At 41.9% G+C, this 20,255-nt stretch overlaps 2 protein-coding genes across 3 annotated transcripts in view; one reads left to right on the top strand and one right to left on the bottom strand.

Moving 5' to 3' along the window:
• The window catches only part of ELF5 (E74 like ETS transcription factor 5), a 35,189-nt gene extending 26,658 nt beyond the window's left edge, over positions 1-8,531 (top strand). For both annotated transcript variants that reach the window (XM_063783977.1, XM_003312977.2), the window contains exons 5-7: positions 4,824-4,892; positions 6,357-6,552; positions 7,010-8,531. In XM_063783977.1, the coding sequence (XP_063640047.1) occupies positions 4,824-4,892; positions 6,357-6,552; positions 7,010-7,106 (362 nt within the window). In that variant the 3' untranslated portion in view covers positions 7,107-8,531. The remainder of the gene's footprint in view (positions 1-4,823; positions 4,893-6,356; positions 6,553-7,009) is intronic.
• Positions 8,532-15,259: 6,728 nt separating this feature from the next.
• Positions 15,260-20,255, bottom strand: part of CAT (catalase) — a 33,845-nt gene continuing 28,849 nt past the window's right edge. Inside the window, exons 11-13 of the mRNA XM_001147928.7 lie at positions 18,911-19,018; positions 16,271-16,354; positions 15,260-15,944 (exon numbers count right to left, since the gene is read on the bottom strand). Coding sequence (XP_001147928.1) covers positions 15,879-15,944; positions 16,271-16,354; positions 18,911-19,018 — 258 coding nt within the window. The 3' untranslated portion in view covers positions 15,260-15,878. The remainder of the gene's footprint in view (positions 15,945-16,270; positions 16,355-18,910; positions 19,019-20,255) is intronic.

Below are 20,255 nucleotides of genomic sequence, written 5' to 3'. Positions count from 1 at the left end.
GAGACAAGCCCTCTGCTGATGGTTGGTGCCATGGGCTCTTCCCTGTCTGCTCCATTTGGGAGCCTAGAACTAGACTGAACTCGGGGTTAAGAAGTTTAAGTCCACCTGAGAGCCAGCCCCAGAGGCTTTGCCTTATTCCAGCCTCAATGCCTTGGCCAGGACTTCATGGCCTTCCCCCGAGACCCCTGAGGACCATCTCTGGTTCTCCCCCAACCCTGATGATCATGCTTTCCCCAAACAGAAACCTAATGGATAGTTTGATGGGCACAAGGGGAGGTATGAAGACAACACGTTGGTAGTTTATACAATGAGCCCATTCCAGAAAGTCCAGGACACTTGATCATGGTGCCTATGGCTCAGGTGATGTTTCCTGATCTCAGATATTCCCTGACCCAAAAATGAGAGGCTGCCTTTCAGTGCTGATTTCCCATCCAAAGACCAAGACCTGGCCAATAAGGAAAGTGGCATCCTGGGGCTTTCAGCAATGTTCCCACTGGGTCTTCAACGAAAATGAATATAGCTGTCTTTACCATTTATTAAGCACTTACTATGTGCTAAGCATAACACTGTGCCAAGTGTTCTGCTTACATTATCACATTTAATCCTTGTTCTAGCTCCATTAGGGAGTGTTATTATGTCCATTTGCATCTGAGAAAACTGGAGGTGTAATAACTTGCCAGTAAGTGCAGGGCTGAGATTCCAACACATTTCCTCAAAGCCTGTGCTTTTTACATTGTGTGCTATGCACACTCACACATGCACGCACACACACACATATGCACATAGGCACACATGTTCCCAGGCCCTTCTATTCACTCTGCTGCCCACTAAGTTGAGATCCAAGGCCCGGAAACTCCTCAAGTTCTGGGCCCAGCTTGACAATAATTCAAACAACAGGATGATTTTCAACTTAGTGCCCACTGAAGGTGCCCAGACACACAAGCTACAAAACTGTCAGAGCTGGCCAAAGTGAAGCAACCCATTCCCTTTCTGCTTGGTCTCTTCTCTCCACCTGTCCCACTCCTCACCCACCTCCACTGCAGAAATGCCAGTAGAGGGTGTTCTGGGCCCAGGAACCAAGCCTACAGTCCTGGGTTCACTGCCAGGCACCTCCCTGCTCCTGAGCCTCAGAGCTTCTCTGCACCAGCCTGGCATGGGGTGTGGGCTCCATGGCTGGACTGCTAGTGTCATGGGGATACGATAAACTTGTTTTGGAAACCCTGCAACTCAGGCCCCCACCCCACCTTCTGGAGTGCTTGCAATAAACAATTGAGGATACATCCTTTGGCCACATTTTAAAAGTGTCCAGGCTCAAGGCCAACCAAGCCTCTCCAAATCCCACAGACTGCAGAGAGCTTGGGCCATGTCTCCTCGCATCCCCCACCAGCTGCAGGGACATAGTCAAGATGACAAAAGTTGTGAGCCAGGGTGAGCTGCACCCTGAAACACAACTGGCATTTACAGAGAAATATAGTGGGTTCACGGTGGTGCTACAGATCCACCACCCAGCGCTGGTGGAGGTTGATTTGGGAACCTGCCTCAGTATTAACATTGCAGTAATGACTTTGGCCCCCTGCCCCTGCCACCACCAGCCAAGTGAGGCCTTGACTAGTCAACCAATGAGTACCTTCAAAGCCATCACTGCAGAACTAGGAACAGACAGAACAGGGTTATCTCAAAAAGACCCACCGAAGAAATTCCCATCAGCCTCATAAACCCCTCTCATGCTGATCTGTACTGTGTTCCTCCTACCAAGCCAGATCCCCTTCATCCAAAACATGGGAGAAATCATTAAAATCAAAAGGACAATGTTTTTCCTCCCACTTCTTGCCATTTTGGCATTTCAGTGAAAGCTTGTTGTCTATTCACGCTTAATAATTCACCTTTGTTTATGACTCCATTTGTTTTCTCTTCTCCTAAAAGATTAAATCAAAACAACAGATCGATCTGGGGGTAGTAATAGACATATCTCATAAGAGTGGGGAAGGTTGAGTGAGCATCTGACAATAGCAAATGCTCAACAAATCTTAGCTAATAATGGTTCATTAAATGTCTATTGAACACCCGCTGTGAAAGACATGATAAAGTAGTAGTTATGAACATTAGCTTTGCAATGAGAACTCTCTGGTTCCACCATCTGGAAAAAATTCTTAAGCTCTCTGGACTTCCAATTCCTCCTCAATAAAATGAAAATCATAATAGTATCACCCAGGGTTGTTATAAGGATGAAATGAGATACTCTATGTGAAGCCCTTAACAAGCACTTGGCATTTAGTAAGTGCTCCATAAATATCAGCTGATAGTGGAGGAGAAAAAGAGATGGATCTTTCCAGTAAGGTAGGCCCAGTGTTGTGATACCAAGGAACTCACAGGTGCTCTCTATGGGGCTCATAAGGGGTCTAACCCAGAGGGTCAGTTCAGAGAAGGCTTCCTGAAGAGGTCTTGTGAGAGGTCCGCTGGGTAGAAGTGGAGAGTGGGGAGTCTGTGCAAAGGTCCTGAGGCAGAAGAAAGCCTTGCCTCAATGGAACCATTTGACCTAAGGGAAGGGAAAACGTTGGGAAGCAGAAAGAGATAAGACTGGAGATCTGGGTGGGGGTCAGTCTGTGAAAGGCCTATCTAATGTGCAGCCTTCATCCTGGAAGAAATGGGGAACCACTGCAGGATGTTCAGCTGGCGAGGTGACATGACCCAGCGGCACTGAGAGAGGTCACCCTAAGCAGCAGTGTGGGGCACAGGATGTCATTCCTGCCCTTCCTTCATTCAGCAATGACAGTGTACATACTAGACGATGCAGCAGGGATAGTTGTACAGTATAGTATAGTATAGTATAGTATAGTATAGTTAGTATAGTGTAGCACAGTACAGTATAGTTAGTATACTACAGTACAGTGCAGTATAGTTAGTATAGTATAGTGCAGTATAGTTAGTATAGTATAGTACAGTAGAGTATAGTATAGTTAGTACAGTCTAGTTCATATAGCACAGTATGTACAGTAGAATATAATATGGTACAGTATGGTTAGTATAGTATAGTACAGTTATTACAGTACAGTGTGGTATGATTAGTATAGTATGCTACAGTATAATACAATATAGTGTAGTTGGTACAGTGCAGTATAGTTAGTATAATACAGTACAGTATAGTATAGCACAGTACAGTATAGTTAGTATAGTATACTACAGTATAATACTATATAGTATAGTTAGTACAGTACAATACAGTTAATATAGTATAGTACAGTATAGTGTGGTACAGTAAATATAGTATACTATAGTGTAATGTAATATAGTATAGTTGGTACAGTACAGTACAGTTAGTGTAGTATAGTATAGTACACTGTAGTATGGTGTTAGTACAGTACAGTACAGTAATAGAATAGTTAGTATAGTGCAGTACAGAACAGTGCAGTATGATATAGTATAGTATAGTTGTCATGGTATACTACAGTACAGTCAGTATTGTTAGTATGGTATAGTGCAGTATAATGTAGTTGGTGTAGTATAGTATAGTACAGTATAGCATAGTTAATATAGCATGGTACAGTACAGTATAGTTGGTATAGTATGCTACAGTAGAGTATAGTTAGTACAGCATAGTATGTACCACACAGGATAGTTAGTATAGTATAGTACAGTATGGTGTGGTATAGTACAATATAGTTAGCATAGTACAGTATGGTATGGTATATAGTACAATATAGTTAATATAGTACAGTATGGTGTGGTATAGTACAGTATAGTTAGTATAGTACAGTATGGTGTGGTATAGTACAGTATAGTTAGCATAGTACAGTATGGAGTGGTATAGAACAGTATAGTTAGTATAGTGTGGTGCAGTACAGTTACTATAGCATAGCACAGTGGCTGCGCGATGATACTGAGCACCTACTATATGCCCAGCAGTGTGCTAGGTGCTGCAGGGTTATGTTGGGAAACACAAATCCCTGCCCCCTCGTGTGCACAGACAGACAGTGAACTTCATGAATAAATACACCATAGAATATGCTCGAATATTCTATGTAAAATGCGGAGCAGTGGGGAGGATGTGCAGACCCAACTTGAGTGGTCAGAGGAGACCTCACTGGAAGGTGATTTTGAAACAGGATTGAGATGAGGGTGTGCACCACAAGTATCCAAGGGAACAACGTGCTGGACAAGTGGAAGAGCAACTGCGAAGCCCCTGATGTGGAATGTGCCTGCACGTTTCCGGAGAGCCTGAAGCCAGGGTGGCTGGGGCCAAGCAAGCAGGGGGCTAAGAGAAGCGGTGGAGACTGAGTGTGAGCTGGAGGGGCAGATCTGGTGCCACCATTTTAAAAACTCATATACTACTCTGGGACAATGCTTGTCCAGGTGTCTCAGGTTGTGACTCACAGCCTGAGTTATTATTTAAATCAGCACGGAGTTAACGTCTTGCTTTCTACCCTTCATAAGCTCTAGTCTCTTTGCTTCTACTTGTGTCTCTTCCAGTCTGTTCTCCACACAGGAGCAAGAGAGATCTTCTTAAATTGAGGATCTTTGCTCTACACTTTGATATAAAGTCCCAAGTCCTTACCATGGCCTCCTAGGAAGGCCCTGCATGGGCCTCGATCAAAACCAGATTTATTTATTCTCATCAGGGTGGGGTGAGATTGAATACAAGTGCTCCTCAAAGGCACATCTTAAAGCATCTTGACACCTGCCACCTAGTAATCACCCCCAAAGTGCCTAATGTGGTGTCTTCTACTACAGAGGCATTCAATTAGTATTTGCTCGTTTGGGTATGACTTGAGGTCTGAATGTGGCCTCTATATCCCTTTCCACTGCTATAAATTATTCTATTTCAGATGCTGATTCCAACTGCTTGAAAACAAGTGGCATCAAAAGTCAAGACTGTCACAGTCATAGTAGAACAAGTAAGTGCAGGATGCCAGTTTTCATTTCTAATTTCTTAAAACCATTCCTAAGACAAAGTCATCTACTTTAATAAGCTTTGAAACTAAACGTTTGAGTTGGACCAGTTACTCCCCAAGGAAGGTAGTAAAGAAATCAGTGATTGCTTTTATACGTATTATCAAAGTCAGATTGATTTCTTCTCATACGAGTGGGTGAGATTAAGCATCTGACAATAGCAAACGCTAAACAAATCATAGCTAATAATTATCCATTAAATGTCTATTGAACACCTACTATGAAAGACATGATCATAGTTGTGAACATTAGCTTTGGAATGAAAACTCCCTGGGTTCAAGTTCTGGCTCCACCATCTGGCGCCAGATCCAATCCTGGGTCCACTGTGGCTTCATCTCAGAGGAGGATAACAAAGAAAACACTGGAAATTGGCAATCCTATTAGCTTCCCCAGCACTAAGAGATCGGCCCAGAGCAGTGTCAAGCTTGTAATTTCACAAATGTGTGTGTAGAAAACAATTGCTATGTGCTGGGCATAATTCTAACCACTGGGTATGTATTAAATCATTAAATCCTCTAACCTGTCCTAGGAGACAGGTACTCTTTATTATCCCATTTTATAGATGAAGCAACCCTAAAAGTTTATGGTTATAAAGGTAGGAAGAGGTGAATTCAGGACCCAGACTCAGATAATGGGACCCCAGAGCTGGTCTTAACCACCATATCATAGAATAAGAGAAATACCAGCCTTTCATGAAAAACGAATTTGCAGGATCAGTCCACCCAGACAGTTATGGCTGTGGAATCAGTACAACCATGCTGCCTGTCAGAAAGAAGAATGAAAAGATCATTTGACTGTCATTTCATTCATTCCATAAAAGTTAAACCGTAGTTCCATAGAACATCTGTGAGTCACAGTGTTGCCAGTCATGTAAATTGGGTGTCTCTGAATGTGTGTTTCACAATTGCTTCGATGGGAGACACAGACATGTCACAGCTCAGTAAGTTTCCAGGTAGAGCAATCAGTCATAACAATGGGAAATATTCCACAAAGCAGCAATTCTCATGACCTAGTGAGAAATTGTACATCTCTTCTCTTAAAATTAAAAAAACAAGTTGGGCACGGTGGCTCACGCCTGTAATCCCAGCACTTTGGGAAGCTGAGGCGGGTACAACACCTGAGGTCCGGAATTCAAGGCCAGCCTGGTCAACATGGCGAAACCCCATCTCTACTAAAAATACAAAAAATTAGCCAGGCATGATGGTAGGCACCTATAATCCCAGCTACTTGGGAGGCTGAGGCAGAAGAATCGCTTGAACCCGGGAGGCAGAGGTTGCAGTGAGCTGAGATCGCACCATTGCTCTCCAGCCTGGGCGACAGAGCAAGACTCTGTCTCAAAAAAATTAATTAATGAATTAATTAATTTAAAAAACAATGGTAAATAGTTAATGTTTTCCCCTTTTCAAAAGGCCTCCAAAGTTCTCATCTATGGGAATTTGTACGAGACCTGCTTCTATCTCCTGAAGAAAACTGTGGCATTCTGGAATGGGAAGATAGGGAACAAGGAATTTTTCGGGTGGTTAAATCGGAAGCCCTGGCAAAGATGTGGGGACAAAGGAAGAAAAATGACAGAATGACGTATGAAAAGTTGAGCAGAGCCCTGAGGTAAGTTAATGGCATAAAATACCATGAGCCTTCAAGAAGAGTTATATAAAATGGCTGGCTGTAGAAAATTACACTGTTTTTGCAGGTTTTTTACTTGATAATGGAAAGGTCATGAGACAAAACTTTGGTTCTTAGTTACAGGTAGGATTATGGTTTGTAAATTGACACGCTGTCCTTAGCATTCTTGGCAGTATTCCCCAGGGATCACTCTGAATCCAGGCCATCTCACACGCCCACACATACAAAGAAAAACACGTTTTGAACTGAGAATGGTGAGGTTCAGTCTTCAAGATGTCTGGGAAAGGTTTAAGTGTAAGTTGATAACAGGGCATGAAAATACCAGGGTAACCAAAGACCAGCCTTGTCACCTGAGAGGAATGAGGAGACAGTGTTTGTGTTCTGTTGTTTTCCTAGGGTGCAAGCTCTCCCAGAATTTCTCTTCTGCTTGCTTTTTCAGATACTACTATAAAACAGGAATTTTGGAGCGGGTTGACCGAAGGTTAGTGTACAAATTTGGAAAAAATGCACACGGGTGGCAGGAAGACAAGCTATGATCTGCTCCAGGCATCAAGCTCATTTTATGGATTTCTGTCTTTTAAAACAATCAGATTGCAATAGACATTCGAAAGGCTTCATTTTCTTCTCTTTTTTTTTAACCTGCAAACATGCTGATAAAATTTCTCCACATCTCAGCTTACATTTGGATTCAGAGTTGTTGTCTACGGGGGGTGAGAGCAGAAACTCTTAAGAAATCCTTTCTTCTCCCTAAGGGGATGAGGGATGATCTTTTGTGATGTCTTGATCAAACTTTATTTTCCTAGAGTTGTGGAATGACAACAGCCCATGCCATTGATGCTGATCAGAGAAAAACTATTCAATTCTGCCATTAGAGACACATCCAGTGCTCCCATCCCAAAGGTTCAAAAGTTTTCAAATAACTGTGGCAGCTCACCAAAGGTGGGGGAAAGCATGATTAGTTTGCAGGTTATGGTAGGAGAGGGTGAGATATAAGACATACATACTTTAGATTTTAAATTATTAAAGTCAAAAATCCATAGAAAAGTATCCCTTTTTGTTTTGAGACGGGTTCTCACTATGTTGCCCAGGGCTGGTCTTGAACTCCTAGGCTCAAGTGATCCTCCCACCTCGGCCTCCCAAAGTACTGTGATTACAAGCGTGAGCCACGGCACCTGGGCAGAAAAGTACCTTAATTAATGAAAGAGCTAAGCCATCAAGCTGGGACATAATTGGATTTAACATAGGTTCACAGAAAGTTTCTTAACCAGAGCATCTTTTTGACCACTCAGCAAAACTTCCACAGACATCCTTCTGGACTTAAACACTTAACATTAACCACATTATTAATTGTTGCTGAGTTTATTCCCCCTTCTAACTGATGGCTGGCATCTGATATGCAGAGTTAGTCAACAGACACTGGCATCAATTACAAAATCACTGCTGTTTCTATGATTCAAGCTGTCAACACAATAAAATCGAAATTCATTGATTCCATCTCTGGTCCAGATGTTAAACATTTATGAAACCGGAAATGTCCTAACAACTCTGTAATGGCAAATTAAATTGTGTGTCTTTTTTGTTTTGTCTTTCTACCTGATGTGTATTCAAGCGCTAAAACACGTATTTCCTTGACAAAAATAGTGACAGTGAATTTACACCAATAAATGTTCATAGGTTAAAGTCTGCACTGACATTTTCTCATCAATCACTGGTATGTAAGTTATCAGTGACTGACAGCTAGGTGGACTGCCCCTAGGACTTCTGTTTCACCAGAGCAGGAATCAAGTGGTGAGGCACTGAATCGCTGTACAGGCTGAAGACCTCCTTACTTAGAGTTGAACTTCAAAGTAACTTGTTTTAAAAAATGTGAATTACTGTAAAATAATCTATTTTTAGATTCATGTGTTTTCCAGGTGGATATAGTTTGTAAACAATGTGAATAAAGTATTTAACATGTTCAACTGTCTGTGTATCATTCAATTCAGCATGGTAGCCTCAGCAAAACACTGACAACCTGTAAAACCTTTGGTGATTCTTCCATTTCCTAGCAGTTGTGGTTGGAGATTTATCTTTTATTTTTGGAGATGGGTTCTTGCTTGTTGCCCAAGCCGTCCTCTAACTCCTGGGCTCAAGTGATCCTCCCTTCTCAACCTCCCAAGTACCTGGATTACTATGAACTTTTGCTAAATCCACACCACACCTGGCAGGCTGGAGATTTTTAAAGAGCCCAAAAAGGTGCAAGAAATATATGGAGTAATCTTACCCTCCACCTTTAATATCATAAGACAGAGATTCCCATCACAAAATGGAGTTCATTGACGCACATAGCCTACAGATGCATTTTTGTTTGGTGCACACAGTATTGTCTGTTTTCTTGAGGTTTTCTTCTATTTCTTACTGTTATTTCATTGCCTAATTTAGAAATCGAAAGATTCACCTAAAAATCCAGATTTCTAGCTTCTCTTTTAAAATCATATCTGGCAACACTAGTTTCTCAGTCTCTTGTGGTGTTAATTTCCTGGAGCTAAATTGAAGTTGCACCTTTGGACAGAGGATTTGGTCACTTCCTACTGCCTTCTGGACACGCAGGTTGTCAGCTGCCATTCAACTTTGTTCTTGCACTATTGATGGTGGTTGTTAAAACATCCAGAATGCCTTTACATTTTGAATGTGGGACCCACGTCCTGGCCACCTGAAGATGTAAGTACCATGTTAATGGACCACAGTCAGGATGAAAGGAAAGACTGTCCAGGAGAAGAGAAATTAGCTAACAGGAGGGAAATAGGGAGTTTTCAGGCAAGAGCTTGGCAGTGACAATAAAGCAGAGCCAAGCATCTCAGGGGCATGGCAGGGACTGGGGTGGGGCAAACAGGCAGAAGTGGGCAGGACTGCAGAGAAACACACTGTCTAGATGTGGATGCTTTCCCTCCCACTCCCTGGGCACCAAGCAGTTCAGAGAACAAAAACATTAGTTCTTCTTGCTACTCAAGAAATTTTCATTTTATAAAACCATTAAACTAGCATCCTCTTTGCATTAGCTTTCTAGGGCTGCCTGTGACAAATTATCAAAATTGGTGGCTTAAAACAACAGAAATATCTTCTTTTACCCTTCTGGAGGCAACAAGTCTGAAATCAAGGAAGCCATGGGCTCTAAGAAAGAATCCTTCCAAAAAAAAGAAAAAGAAAGAAAGAAAAGAAAAAAGAAAAAAAAGAAGAAGAAAGAATCCTTCCCTTCTTCTTCCTCTTCTGGTGACTCCAGGCATTTTGTGGCTTGTGGCTGCAAAACTCCAATCTCTGCCTTGGTCTCCACATAACCTGCTCCTTCTTCTCCCCTTTGGTCTCTTAGAAGGACACTTATTATTTGATTTAGGCCCCACCTGAGTAATCAGGATAACTTCCTCTTGATCTTTTTTTTTTTCTTTTTTTGACACAAAGTTTTGCTCTTATCACCCAGGCTGGAGTGCAGTGGTGCAATCTTGGCTCACGGCAACCTCTGCCTCCCGGATTCAAGTGATTGTCCTGCCTCAGCCTCCCTACCTGAGACTACAGGCACACACCACCATGCCTGGCTAATTTTTTGTATTTTTTAGTGGAGACGGGGTTCCGCCATGTTGGCCAGGCTGATTTCAAACTCCTGACCTCAGGTGATTCGCCTGCCCAGGCCTCCCAAAGTGCTGGGATTACAGGCGTGAGCCACCACGCCCAGTTTCCTCTTGATCTGTAACTTATGACATTGCAAAGATCCTTTTTCCAAATGAGTCACACTCACAGGTTCCAGGGATTAGAACATGGATATATCTTTTGGGGGATCACTGTCCAATTCACCACACTCTTTAAAGTAAGAGTTTTACTTAAACATATAGCTCCATAATACAATTCATTGAAGGACAGAAAATACAAGGGACTGTTTAAAATGCCACACTTGGCCCAGCACCGTGGCACACACCTGTAATCCCAGAACTTTGGGAGGGAAAGACAGGCAAATCGCTTGAGCTTAAGAGTTCGAGACTAGCCTGGCCAACATGATGAAACCCCATCTCTACAAAAATTACAAAAATTGGCTGGGCGTGGGGGTGTGCACCTATAGTCCCAGCTACTAGGGAGGCTGAGGCGGGAGGATCGCTTGAGCCCAGAAGGTTGAGGCTGCAGTAAGCTGTGATGGTGCCACTGCACTCAAGTCTGAGTGACAGAGTGAGACGCTGTCTCAAAAAAATAAATAAAATATTACACTTTGAGCAAACAATACCAAAGCAAAACAACAAAAAATTAAAGCAATAGATAATGCAAAATTCACTTATCAAATAGTCAAATGAGGGAATAAGTACTTGCTTTGTTAAAAGGATCTGCAATAGAACTTTCCATAGCAAACTTCCCATATATTAATGTGTGATTGTTTACATTTTTCAGAGGTTCAAAATTATACAGAGCTGGCCACGTGCAGTGGCTCACACCTGTCAATCCCAGTACTTCGAAAGGCCAAGGCGGGCAGATCACTTGAGGTCAGGAATTCGAGGCCAGCCTGGCCAACATGGTGAAACTCTGTCTCTACTAAAAATACAAAAATTAGCTGGACATGGTGGGGTGCATCTGTAATCCCAGCTACTCGGGGGCTGAGACATGGGAGTCACTTGAACTCGATTCAAGCGATTACAGAGGTGGAGGTTGCAGTGAGCCCAAGATCATGCCACTGCACTCCAGCCTGGGCAGGAGAGTGAGAATCCACCTTAAAAAAAAACAAAAAACAAAAAAAAAAACGAATTATACAGAACTTTTTAAGTTGACTTCCACTAACCCCTCACATCTTTAAAAGCACTGATTAAAAAAAAAACGTTAAGACCTTCAATTTGGCTTACCAGAGAGTTTAAAGTGGAATTTGGCTCTTTGCCCTTTGGTAATGCCATGAACTAAGAGGCAAAGAAATGGCCCAAGTAGCTTGCTTGTGGCTTTTCTCCCAGAAAAATGAGTGCTAAGAAGTTCTTAAAACACTTCCATAGTACAAATCACAAATCAGAGTGATGCCCTTTACCCAGGAAAGAAAACATTAATGTGGTTGGTCTTGTTTTTGTTTTTCGTGATTGAGTCTCACTCTGTTGCCCAGGCTGGTGTGCAGTGGCACAATCTTGGCTCACTGCAACCTCTGCCTCCTGGGTTCAAGCAATTCTCCTGCCTCAGTCTCCTGAGTAGGTGGGACTACAGGTGTGTACCACCACACCCAGCTAAATTTTTGTATTTTTAGTAAAGATGGGGTTTCACCATGTTGGTCAGGCTGGTCTCAAACTCCTGACCTCAAATGATCTCCCCTCCTCAGCCTCCCAAAGTGCTGGGCTTACAGGCATGAACCACCGTGCCTGGCCGAATTAATGTGTTTTTAAACCAAAATTCTGACATTTATTTGAAACAAACTAGGCAATCCTTCACAGTGCTTCTAAAAGCCCAGACCAAGCCCTCCTTTTAGAAGAGCAAGTCTCATGAGCAGCGTGAGGTCAGAGATGATCAGGTCCATGCACATTTGTGTCTTTCCACGATGTCTGACTTCCTTGAAGTAATCTCAATCACAAAAGCCACGAGCTGCACGGAGTTCCTAAGGAGGCAGTTTGCCTCAGTGCTTCCCATCCGCTCGATAGAGCTGCAGTCACACAGGCTCAAGCCACTCCACAAGTCAGTCAATACGGCAGACCATACATAACAGTATACTTAAAATATAAATGTTATAGATTAAACATGCCACAACAAAGTAACATTGAACATCAAAAGAAGAAGGATAGGAAGAAAGGGTTAATGAATCAATTCAGGGAGAGCGACTAAGGCAAAAAGAATCTCCTGGTCTGGGCCAGGCAGTCCGAGAGCCTTCAGTGGCAGATGCCAGGTGATTATCATGATTAACAGCAAGATGGTGTAGTTAAGACGGCCATTTCAAGCTGCGCAAGTCCTGTTCTTTTTATAGCCACAGTCCTCTGGTGAGGACTGAGAGTGGAAGAGTGTGCTTGTTGATGTCCTCATCTGGTTGGATGCAGTCTTTATTTATTAAGCAAACATCTTGTCCCTGTTCGCAAAGAGCCCTGTGAAATATAAGATGGAGTCTCTAAGATGGAGTTACTTATGTCAAGGGTGCTTGACACAGCAAAAGAACAGATTTTTATATATTAAGAGTCTAATATTTACATTTTTAGATAGTGGTGTGGCAGAGTGTAGGTGAAAAACACCTTTTTTTTTTGAGACGGAGTCTCGCTCTGTCACCCAGGCTGGAGTGCAGTGGCGCAATCTCGGCTCACTGCAACCTCCGCCTCCCAGGTTCAAGCAATTTTCCTGCCTCAGCCTCCTGACTGGCTGGGATTACTGGCGCCCGCCACCACGCCCAGCTAATTTTTTTTTGTATTTTTATTAGAGATGGGGTTTCACCATAGTGGCCAGGCTGCTCTTGAACTCTTGACCTCGTGATCCGCCCGCCTCAGCCTTCCAAAGTGCTGGGATTACAGGTGGCAGCCACTGCACCCAGCCAGAAAAACACCTTTTAAGATGAGAATGCAAGAAATGAAAATGTTATGTCCACACAAAAATATGTACAGAAATGTTCATACCAGCACTATTCATAATAGCCAAAAAGTAGAAACAATCCAAATGTCCATCAAATGATAAATGGATAAATAAAACATAGTAAATCCATAAAATGGAATATTATTTGGCAATTAAAAAAATGAAGCACTCATAGATGCTATAATATGTAAGAATCTTGAAAATATTATGCTAAGTGAAAGAAGCCAGTCACAAAAGACCACATACTATATTATTCCATTTAAATGAAACATGCAGAGTAGGCAAATCTTAGATTCATGATGGCCTAGGGCTGGGGGCTAGGTTAAGAAACAAATGGAGAGTGGCTGCTGATAGGTACAGGTTTCCCTTTGGGGTGATGAAAATGCTCCAAAATTGACTGTGGTGATGGTTGCGCAATTCTGTGAATATACAAAAAAAATTTACTCGTACACTTTAAATGGGTGGTTTTTACGGTATGTGAATTATATCTCAATAAAGCTCTTATTTTAAAAAAGAGAGAGAAGAAAAAAGGAAGAAGGAAGAAAAGAAAAAAAGGAGGAGGATGAGGGCAAGGACAAGAAGAAGAGGAGTGAGGAGGAGGAGGAGAAAGCGACGAGGAGGAAAGCTGGGCATGGCGATGTGTGCCTGTAGTCCCAGTTACTCAGGAGGCAGAGGCCACCCTGGGCAACATAATGATATGCCGTCTCTAAAATAAATAAACAATGAAGAAGGCAGTGTGAACGACCAACTGTGTCAAACACCGCTGAGAGGTCATGTAAGACAAGGACTAAGAATGGACCGTTGGATTTTTTTGTGGGGTAAAATATACACAAAACTTACCATTTAGCCATTTTTAGATGTACAGTTCAGTAGCATTAAATACATTCACATTGTTGTGCAACCATCACCACCAACCATCTCCAGAAGTTCTCGCCTTTCCCAATAAAAAGTTCAGTGGCGCAATCTTGGCTCACTGCAACCTCCACCTCCTGGGTTCAAGCGATTCTCCCACCTCAGCCTCACGAGTAGCTGGGATTACACGCACATGCCACCACACCCAGCTAGTTTTTGTATTTTTAGTAGAAATGGGGTTTCACCACGTTGGCCAGGCTGATCTCAAACTCCTGACCTCAGGTGATCCACCCGCCTTGGCCTCCCAAAGTGCTGGGTTTACAGGTGTGAGCCACTGCACCCAGCCCAATAAATCTATTTTCTATGTCTACAAATATAACAGTCTCAAAGCATACTCAAATACGGGGGGAATTAGGCAGGAGGGTTTGACAGAGGAGTAAAGAAATTTGAGCTAAAAGACCAAGAATGAGTTTGTATCTGTCTGCTAGTGGTCTGTTTCCTGAAGCCCGTAACTCAGGAACTCCTGAAAGTATAAACTGGTTTGGTTTTTTGTTTTTAGTTGTTATTGTTGTTGTTTTCAGACAAGGTCTCACTCTGTTGCCCAGACTGGAGTGCAGTGGTGCAATCACGACTCACTGCAGCCTCAACCTCCTGGGCTCAAGAGATCCTCCCGCCTCAGCCTCCCTAGTAACTGGGACTACAGGCATGCATTACCACACTCGGCTAATTTTTGTATTTTTTGTACAGACAGGGCTTCGCCATGTTGCCCCGGCTGGTCTCAAACTCCTGAGTTCAAGTGATCCTCCTGCCTTGGCTTCCCAAAGTGCTGGGATTACAGGCATATGAGCCACCACACCCGGCACAAACTGGTTTCGAATATGAACGGAATAAAGATTTTCAAGGAAAACGAATTTTCATTTAGTATTCAGAACTCATCTTTAAAGTCTTCCATGTGATTTTCAACCATGATAGGCAAATATGGGTTTTAAAAAGAAGGAAGAGGAAAGTGACTAGTGGTTCTGAGCCCTTATTTTAAAAAGTCAGTCATAGGTAAGTGAGCAAATGGACACGAGATTTAAGTAATTTTCAAAGTTAGGGCACTTGCTATTTTATCAGTGTCTCAGAAGGCTGTCCAAAGGCTATAGATTTAAACAAATAACATGGAGTCCTCGAGATACTGGCATTTCCATTTTTAAGGGTAAACATCTGAAAATGATGATGTTCAAATTAAGAGTCTGGTGGCAGTTTACAGTTACATACGGAGTCGAAAGAAATAAAATACCATCTCTGTACAATAAATAAATACAGATTATTTATTGTAAAAATGTAAGCAATTACAAATTGATCTGTTGTGAAATCAGTGCCGAATTAACATTAATGTAATTCCAAGCGAAAAAAATGAATTTGATCAATTATTATCAGGAATAAACATTAAGCCATGACGGTGCTCAAGTTATCTTCTGATGACACTGGTGTATTAAATGTGCTTTTCCTATGAGAACCTTAGAAAAATAAAAATTTCTGAGTAGATCATCTTTATCTTTTCTTTTTATATATTTATAGCCATATTTTAATATAATAGGCCATGAGGTGATATGTAAACATACATCATTTCAACAAATTTTATCAAATAAAATCATATTTCTAGCTAGAAACTTGCCTTCTAATCATTTTAAATGAATAATCCAATCATCCATCAAAACAAATTTTTTTTTTTAAATGACTGTTAAATCCTAACCTTCATTTTCCCCTGGGGAAATAGCATTAAAATTGTTACACAATCTGCTATAGAAAGTGGGATTCTCTATTTTGAAGCCACTAGCTTGCATTTGCACATCTAGCACAGGAGAATCTTCATCCAGTGATGAGCGGGTTACACGGATGAACGCTAAGCTTCGCTGCACAGGTGCAGGGCCCCGGCCTCACAGATTTGCCTTCTCCCCTGCAGCCAAGTGAGATCCGGACTGCACAAAGGTGTGAATCGCATTCTGTTTTAAAAGAACAAGATGAGCAGGTTAATCACCTCATGGGCAGCAACGTGATATTTACTCAGTTTTAATATGTATGCAAATGAAAATAATAATTCAGAATTCATTCACTTTAACTGTCTTCAATTACCCAGAGCTAAAATGAAGAGTATGTGTTTTGCCAGTGAGTTCTTTATCTCTCAAATGAATTTCTGCACAGCTGCCTAAGAAATCTAACAGTGGCAGGTAATGGCCCCTGCAGACTGTAATGCTAAGTGGTAACTAAGTCATGCCTACTCCAACCCAACACACACAGCCTCTGCATGGCCAAGCTGCTCCCAGCTTACCTTAGGCTTCTCAGCATTGTACTTGTCCAGGAGAGCCTGGATGCGGCTCCCGTAGTCAGGGTGGACCTCAGTGAAGTTCTTGACCTAAGGCCAAAGGAAAATAAATGCAAGCATTACTCTAACTCCCTACTATATCACTCCCCAGTGACTGTGGTTTCCCAGTGTTTATTCCATAGGGGAGGAAAGACGTTTCAGCAGGAGGCAGTACTACAGGTGTTTAACAATGCCAGCCTCAGAGTTAAGATGCAGGTCCAGTGAACACTCTGACATATACTGGCTGAGCAACCTCGGATAGGTCACTTAACTTACTGAGCTTATGTCCCTCTGCCGAAATGCGCAAGAAAATGACACCTAATCAGTATAATTTTAAAAATACTATTTGGTCTTTGTCCCCCATTCCTGACACAGATCTAAAACCCTTCGAATGTACTGTCTTTTATATACTACTAAGATGATTCATGGGGGCCTACATAGCTTCCCGATGGAGGCTCGCACCAGGAAGAACAAGCACGCGATCAGAAGGTTAGAACTTCTAGCCCCACCCCCAAACCTCCAGGGAGGGGAGAGGGGCTGGAGATTGTATTCAATCACTCATAGCCAATAATTTCATCAATCATGCCGATGTCATAAAACCTCCAGAAAAACCTGCAACTGGCAAGGTCAGGGAGTGTCTGGATTGGTGCACACATCCAGGAGCTAGAAGGGTGGTCCACCCAGGGAGGCACAGAAGCTCCGAAGCCTTCCCCCGTGCCCCTCTTCCATTTGGCCATTCCTGAGTTGTATTCTTTATAATAAATCGGTAATCATAAGTAAATCATTTTCCTGAGTTCTATGAGTCTTTCCAGCAAATTATCAAACCTGAGGAAAGGGTTTGATTTGCAGTCAGAATCTGCAGAAGTGTGCATAGCCAGGGTACCTCATTTGTCATCTAAAGTGGGAAATGACCCCTAAATCTTTGGGTTCTGACTCTAGCTCCAGGAGTTACTGTTAGAATTGAATTGAGTTATAGGACACACAGTTACTGTCAAAGAATTACAGAATTGCTTGTTGTCAGGGAAAAAACCCATACAACCTAGGCCAGGCGCAGTGGCTCACGCCCGAAATCCCAGCACTTTGGGAGGCCGAGATGGGTGGATCACCTGAGGTCAGGAGTTCAAGACCAGCCTGGTTAACATGGCAAAACCCCATCTCTACTAAAAACACAAAAATTAGTCGGGCATGGTGGGGCATGCCTGTAGTCCAAGCTACTGGGGAGGCTGAGGCAGGAAAATCTCTTGAACCCAGGAGGCAGAGGTTGCAGTGAGCCGAGATCATGCCACTGCAGTCCAGCCTGGGTGACAGAACAAGACTCCATCTTAAAAAAAAAAAAACCCCACACAACCTACCTCACAGGATGCTGTGAGAAAAATGCTGAGAAGTGAGCTGCATTTACTGCATGAAAAGAGCTGACCTCAGAGTAAGCGCTTAACAAATTACAGTGATTTACATTGAGAAACGGGCCCAGACACAGCCTAAAGTTAATGTGAAGGATACAAGAACACTGGTACATGCAGCGCAACTCCACACACTTCAGGCAGGAATTCCCCAGTGGACAGCAGAGGAGGCAGGGCATTGGGAACCCATAAAAGCCTTACAGTTTCATCATATGTGAAAGGAGAATGCCAAGGGTTCCAGCCCAGTTCTGCTATTTACAAGCTGTCGTATCCATTCTCTCCAGTAAAAGGAGATAAATCCTGCCCTGCCTACCACACAGAGCGCCTGTCAAGCTCTCTGCTGATACTTGAACCCCAGGCTCTGGGACACAGCCCAGACAGCTGCTAGCCCAGCTGCCCCTAGGAACTGAGAAGCAGCAACTAGGGGCCAAGGAAAAAGGGGGATTTCTAGATTTGCAAAAAGCTTAGCTCTGGGACAGGCCAGGAAACCAGAAGTGAGAGGGCTTCACTCAGCTCGATGAGCGGCCATCAGAAATACCCCAGCACCTTAGCATGAAAGTCTAGCCTGCCTTTTGGAAGCATTGCAGTTCTTATTCCAGAAATCATGCAAATTTCTAGTTTGCATCTGAAGGAGGATCGAGGTATCATGACATTAAGCCTTTAGGCAGGTTTTAAACCATAAAAATGCAAAAAAGAAAGACAGACTGATTGACTGATTGACTGATTTTAGAGACAGGGTCTCCCTATGTTGTCCAGGCTGGCCCTGTATTCCTGGGCTCAAGCGATCCTCCCATCTCAACCTCCCAAGTAGTTAGGACTACAGGTGCATGCCATCACACCAGCTGATATATTTATTATCATCCAAAGTTTAAGTAGAATTGCAGCAGGACTCACATTTTGATATTGCACATTTACTGTCTTGCACAGAACTTGGCTGCAGCCGAATTAAACAGAATAGGACAAAATTCAGTCTGAACACAACTAAATTAGTACACACTGGACAAACAGCTAAGGACGATGGATATGCCAGACCAGATAAAACATGGAAAGAAAATCATCAGAAGTTGGTTGGGGATTACTAGTTTTTTTTTTTTTTTAAGTTCTCTTAAGTAAAACAGAAATGGCACTTTCTTTTTAGGGTTCTCCCACACAGCTGCACTGTCTTCCTTAGCCAGCAGAGGACACCCTTCAGCTTACAAAGACTCACCGCTTTCTTCTGGATGAAAATTTGTGCATCTTTCAGGTGGCCGGCAATGTTCTCACACAGACGTTTCCTCTGTTCCTCATTCAGCACGTTCACATAGAATGCCCGCACCTGCTCAGAGAAAAGAGCAAGTGCAGAGAATTGAATCACCAGTTTATCACCAACAAAATTCACCTACTACAACACTTAGGAAATCAATGATAAAAAAACTTTAGAAGTTAAGAATAATTTTAAATTTTAAATTTGGGTTGTGTCCTTCACTTTTTGTTTTAAGCAAAATAAGTAAAATTCATTTGTTAATAGCTCATACCTGCTTTCTAATAATATCCTTTATAGTAACTGCTATAAATCTCATAAATAGATCTACAATTTAAAACCTCACCACATTCTTAATACTGACAAGTCTAAAATGTGCAAGCTGCCTTTGAATGTAAACTTAGCACAATACCTTTGTTCAATTCTCCCAGAACCATGGAGGAAAATTAACTAATTTAGCTAGAGATATAATTTGATATATAATTATATCTATATATAGACATCTAAAAAACTACCTCATTTATACATGTGTATCTGTAGTTATTCAGAAGCCAATATTTCTTAAGCAAGACATATTAATAGTGATATTTTGCTAGATTATTGGGTTTACCTCTAAAATAAATATCCATAAATTAAAATGAAAAATAGGAGCTTAGTATCAGGTATGTGAATCCGAGCAGCCTCTGCCCAATTCTGAAATCAAAAGGTTGTAGCTATGATTTTATTCTTACATTTCATTCATTCATTCCACTCATTCAACAAATATTGAGTATCTATAATGTGCAAGACTCTGTTCTACGTGCTGTTCTATTAATGTTTATGAAGTCCAATAATATCCAATTATCCAAAGTATCAACTTCATAAAATATTAAGAGATGCATCATTTCCATAAGTCATCAAATATCAGGCTATAATTATGTTTTTAAATTTTTGAGTAAAGTTTAAACCTGATACCAAAGTTAATCAGACATTTTGGATTAACACAATCTAATCAAAGTACTATATCCTGGGGATTTCCTCAGACCTATCTCCAATTCAGTAATTCTCTCTTCAGCTGTATTTGACATATTGCGCGAAAACATCGACTGGGTCACTATATCTGTTGAGTTTTTATTTCACAGATTGTAATTTTTGTTTCTAGAAAATATTATTTGGTTATTTTTCAAATCTACCTGTTTTTCTCCTCATATCCTATTGTCTTAATAATATTCCTTTTTTGCATCTCTTTAAATATGTATGTTTATTTTAAAGCCTCTTTCCAATTATCATGTCTATGATTCTTCCATCTATTATTGCATGTGTAATTTCTCAT

Source organism: Pan troglodytes, chromosome 9 (assembly GCF_028858775.2).
Source record: "Pan troglodytes isolate AG18354 chromosome 9, NHGRI_mPanTro3-v2.0_pri, whole genome shotgun sequence".
Taxonomy (NCBI): Eukaryota; Metazoa; Chordata; class Mammalia; order Primates; family Hominidae; genus Pan; species Pan troglodytes.
This window is presented reverse-complemented; position numbering and strand designations above follow the sequence as displayed.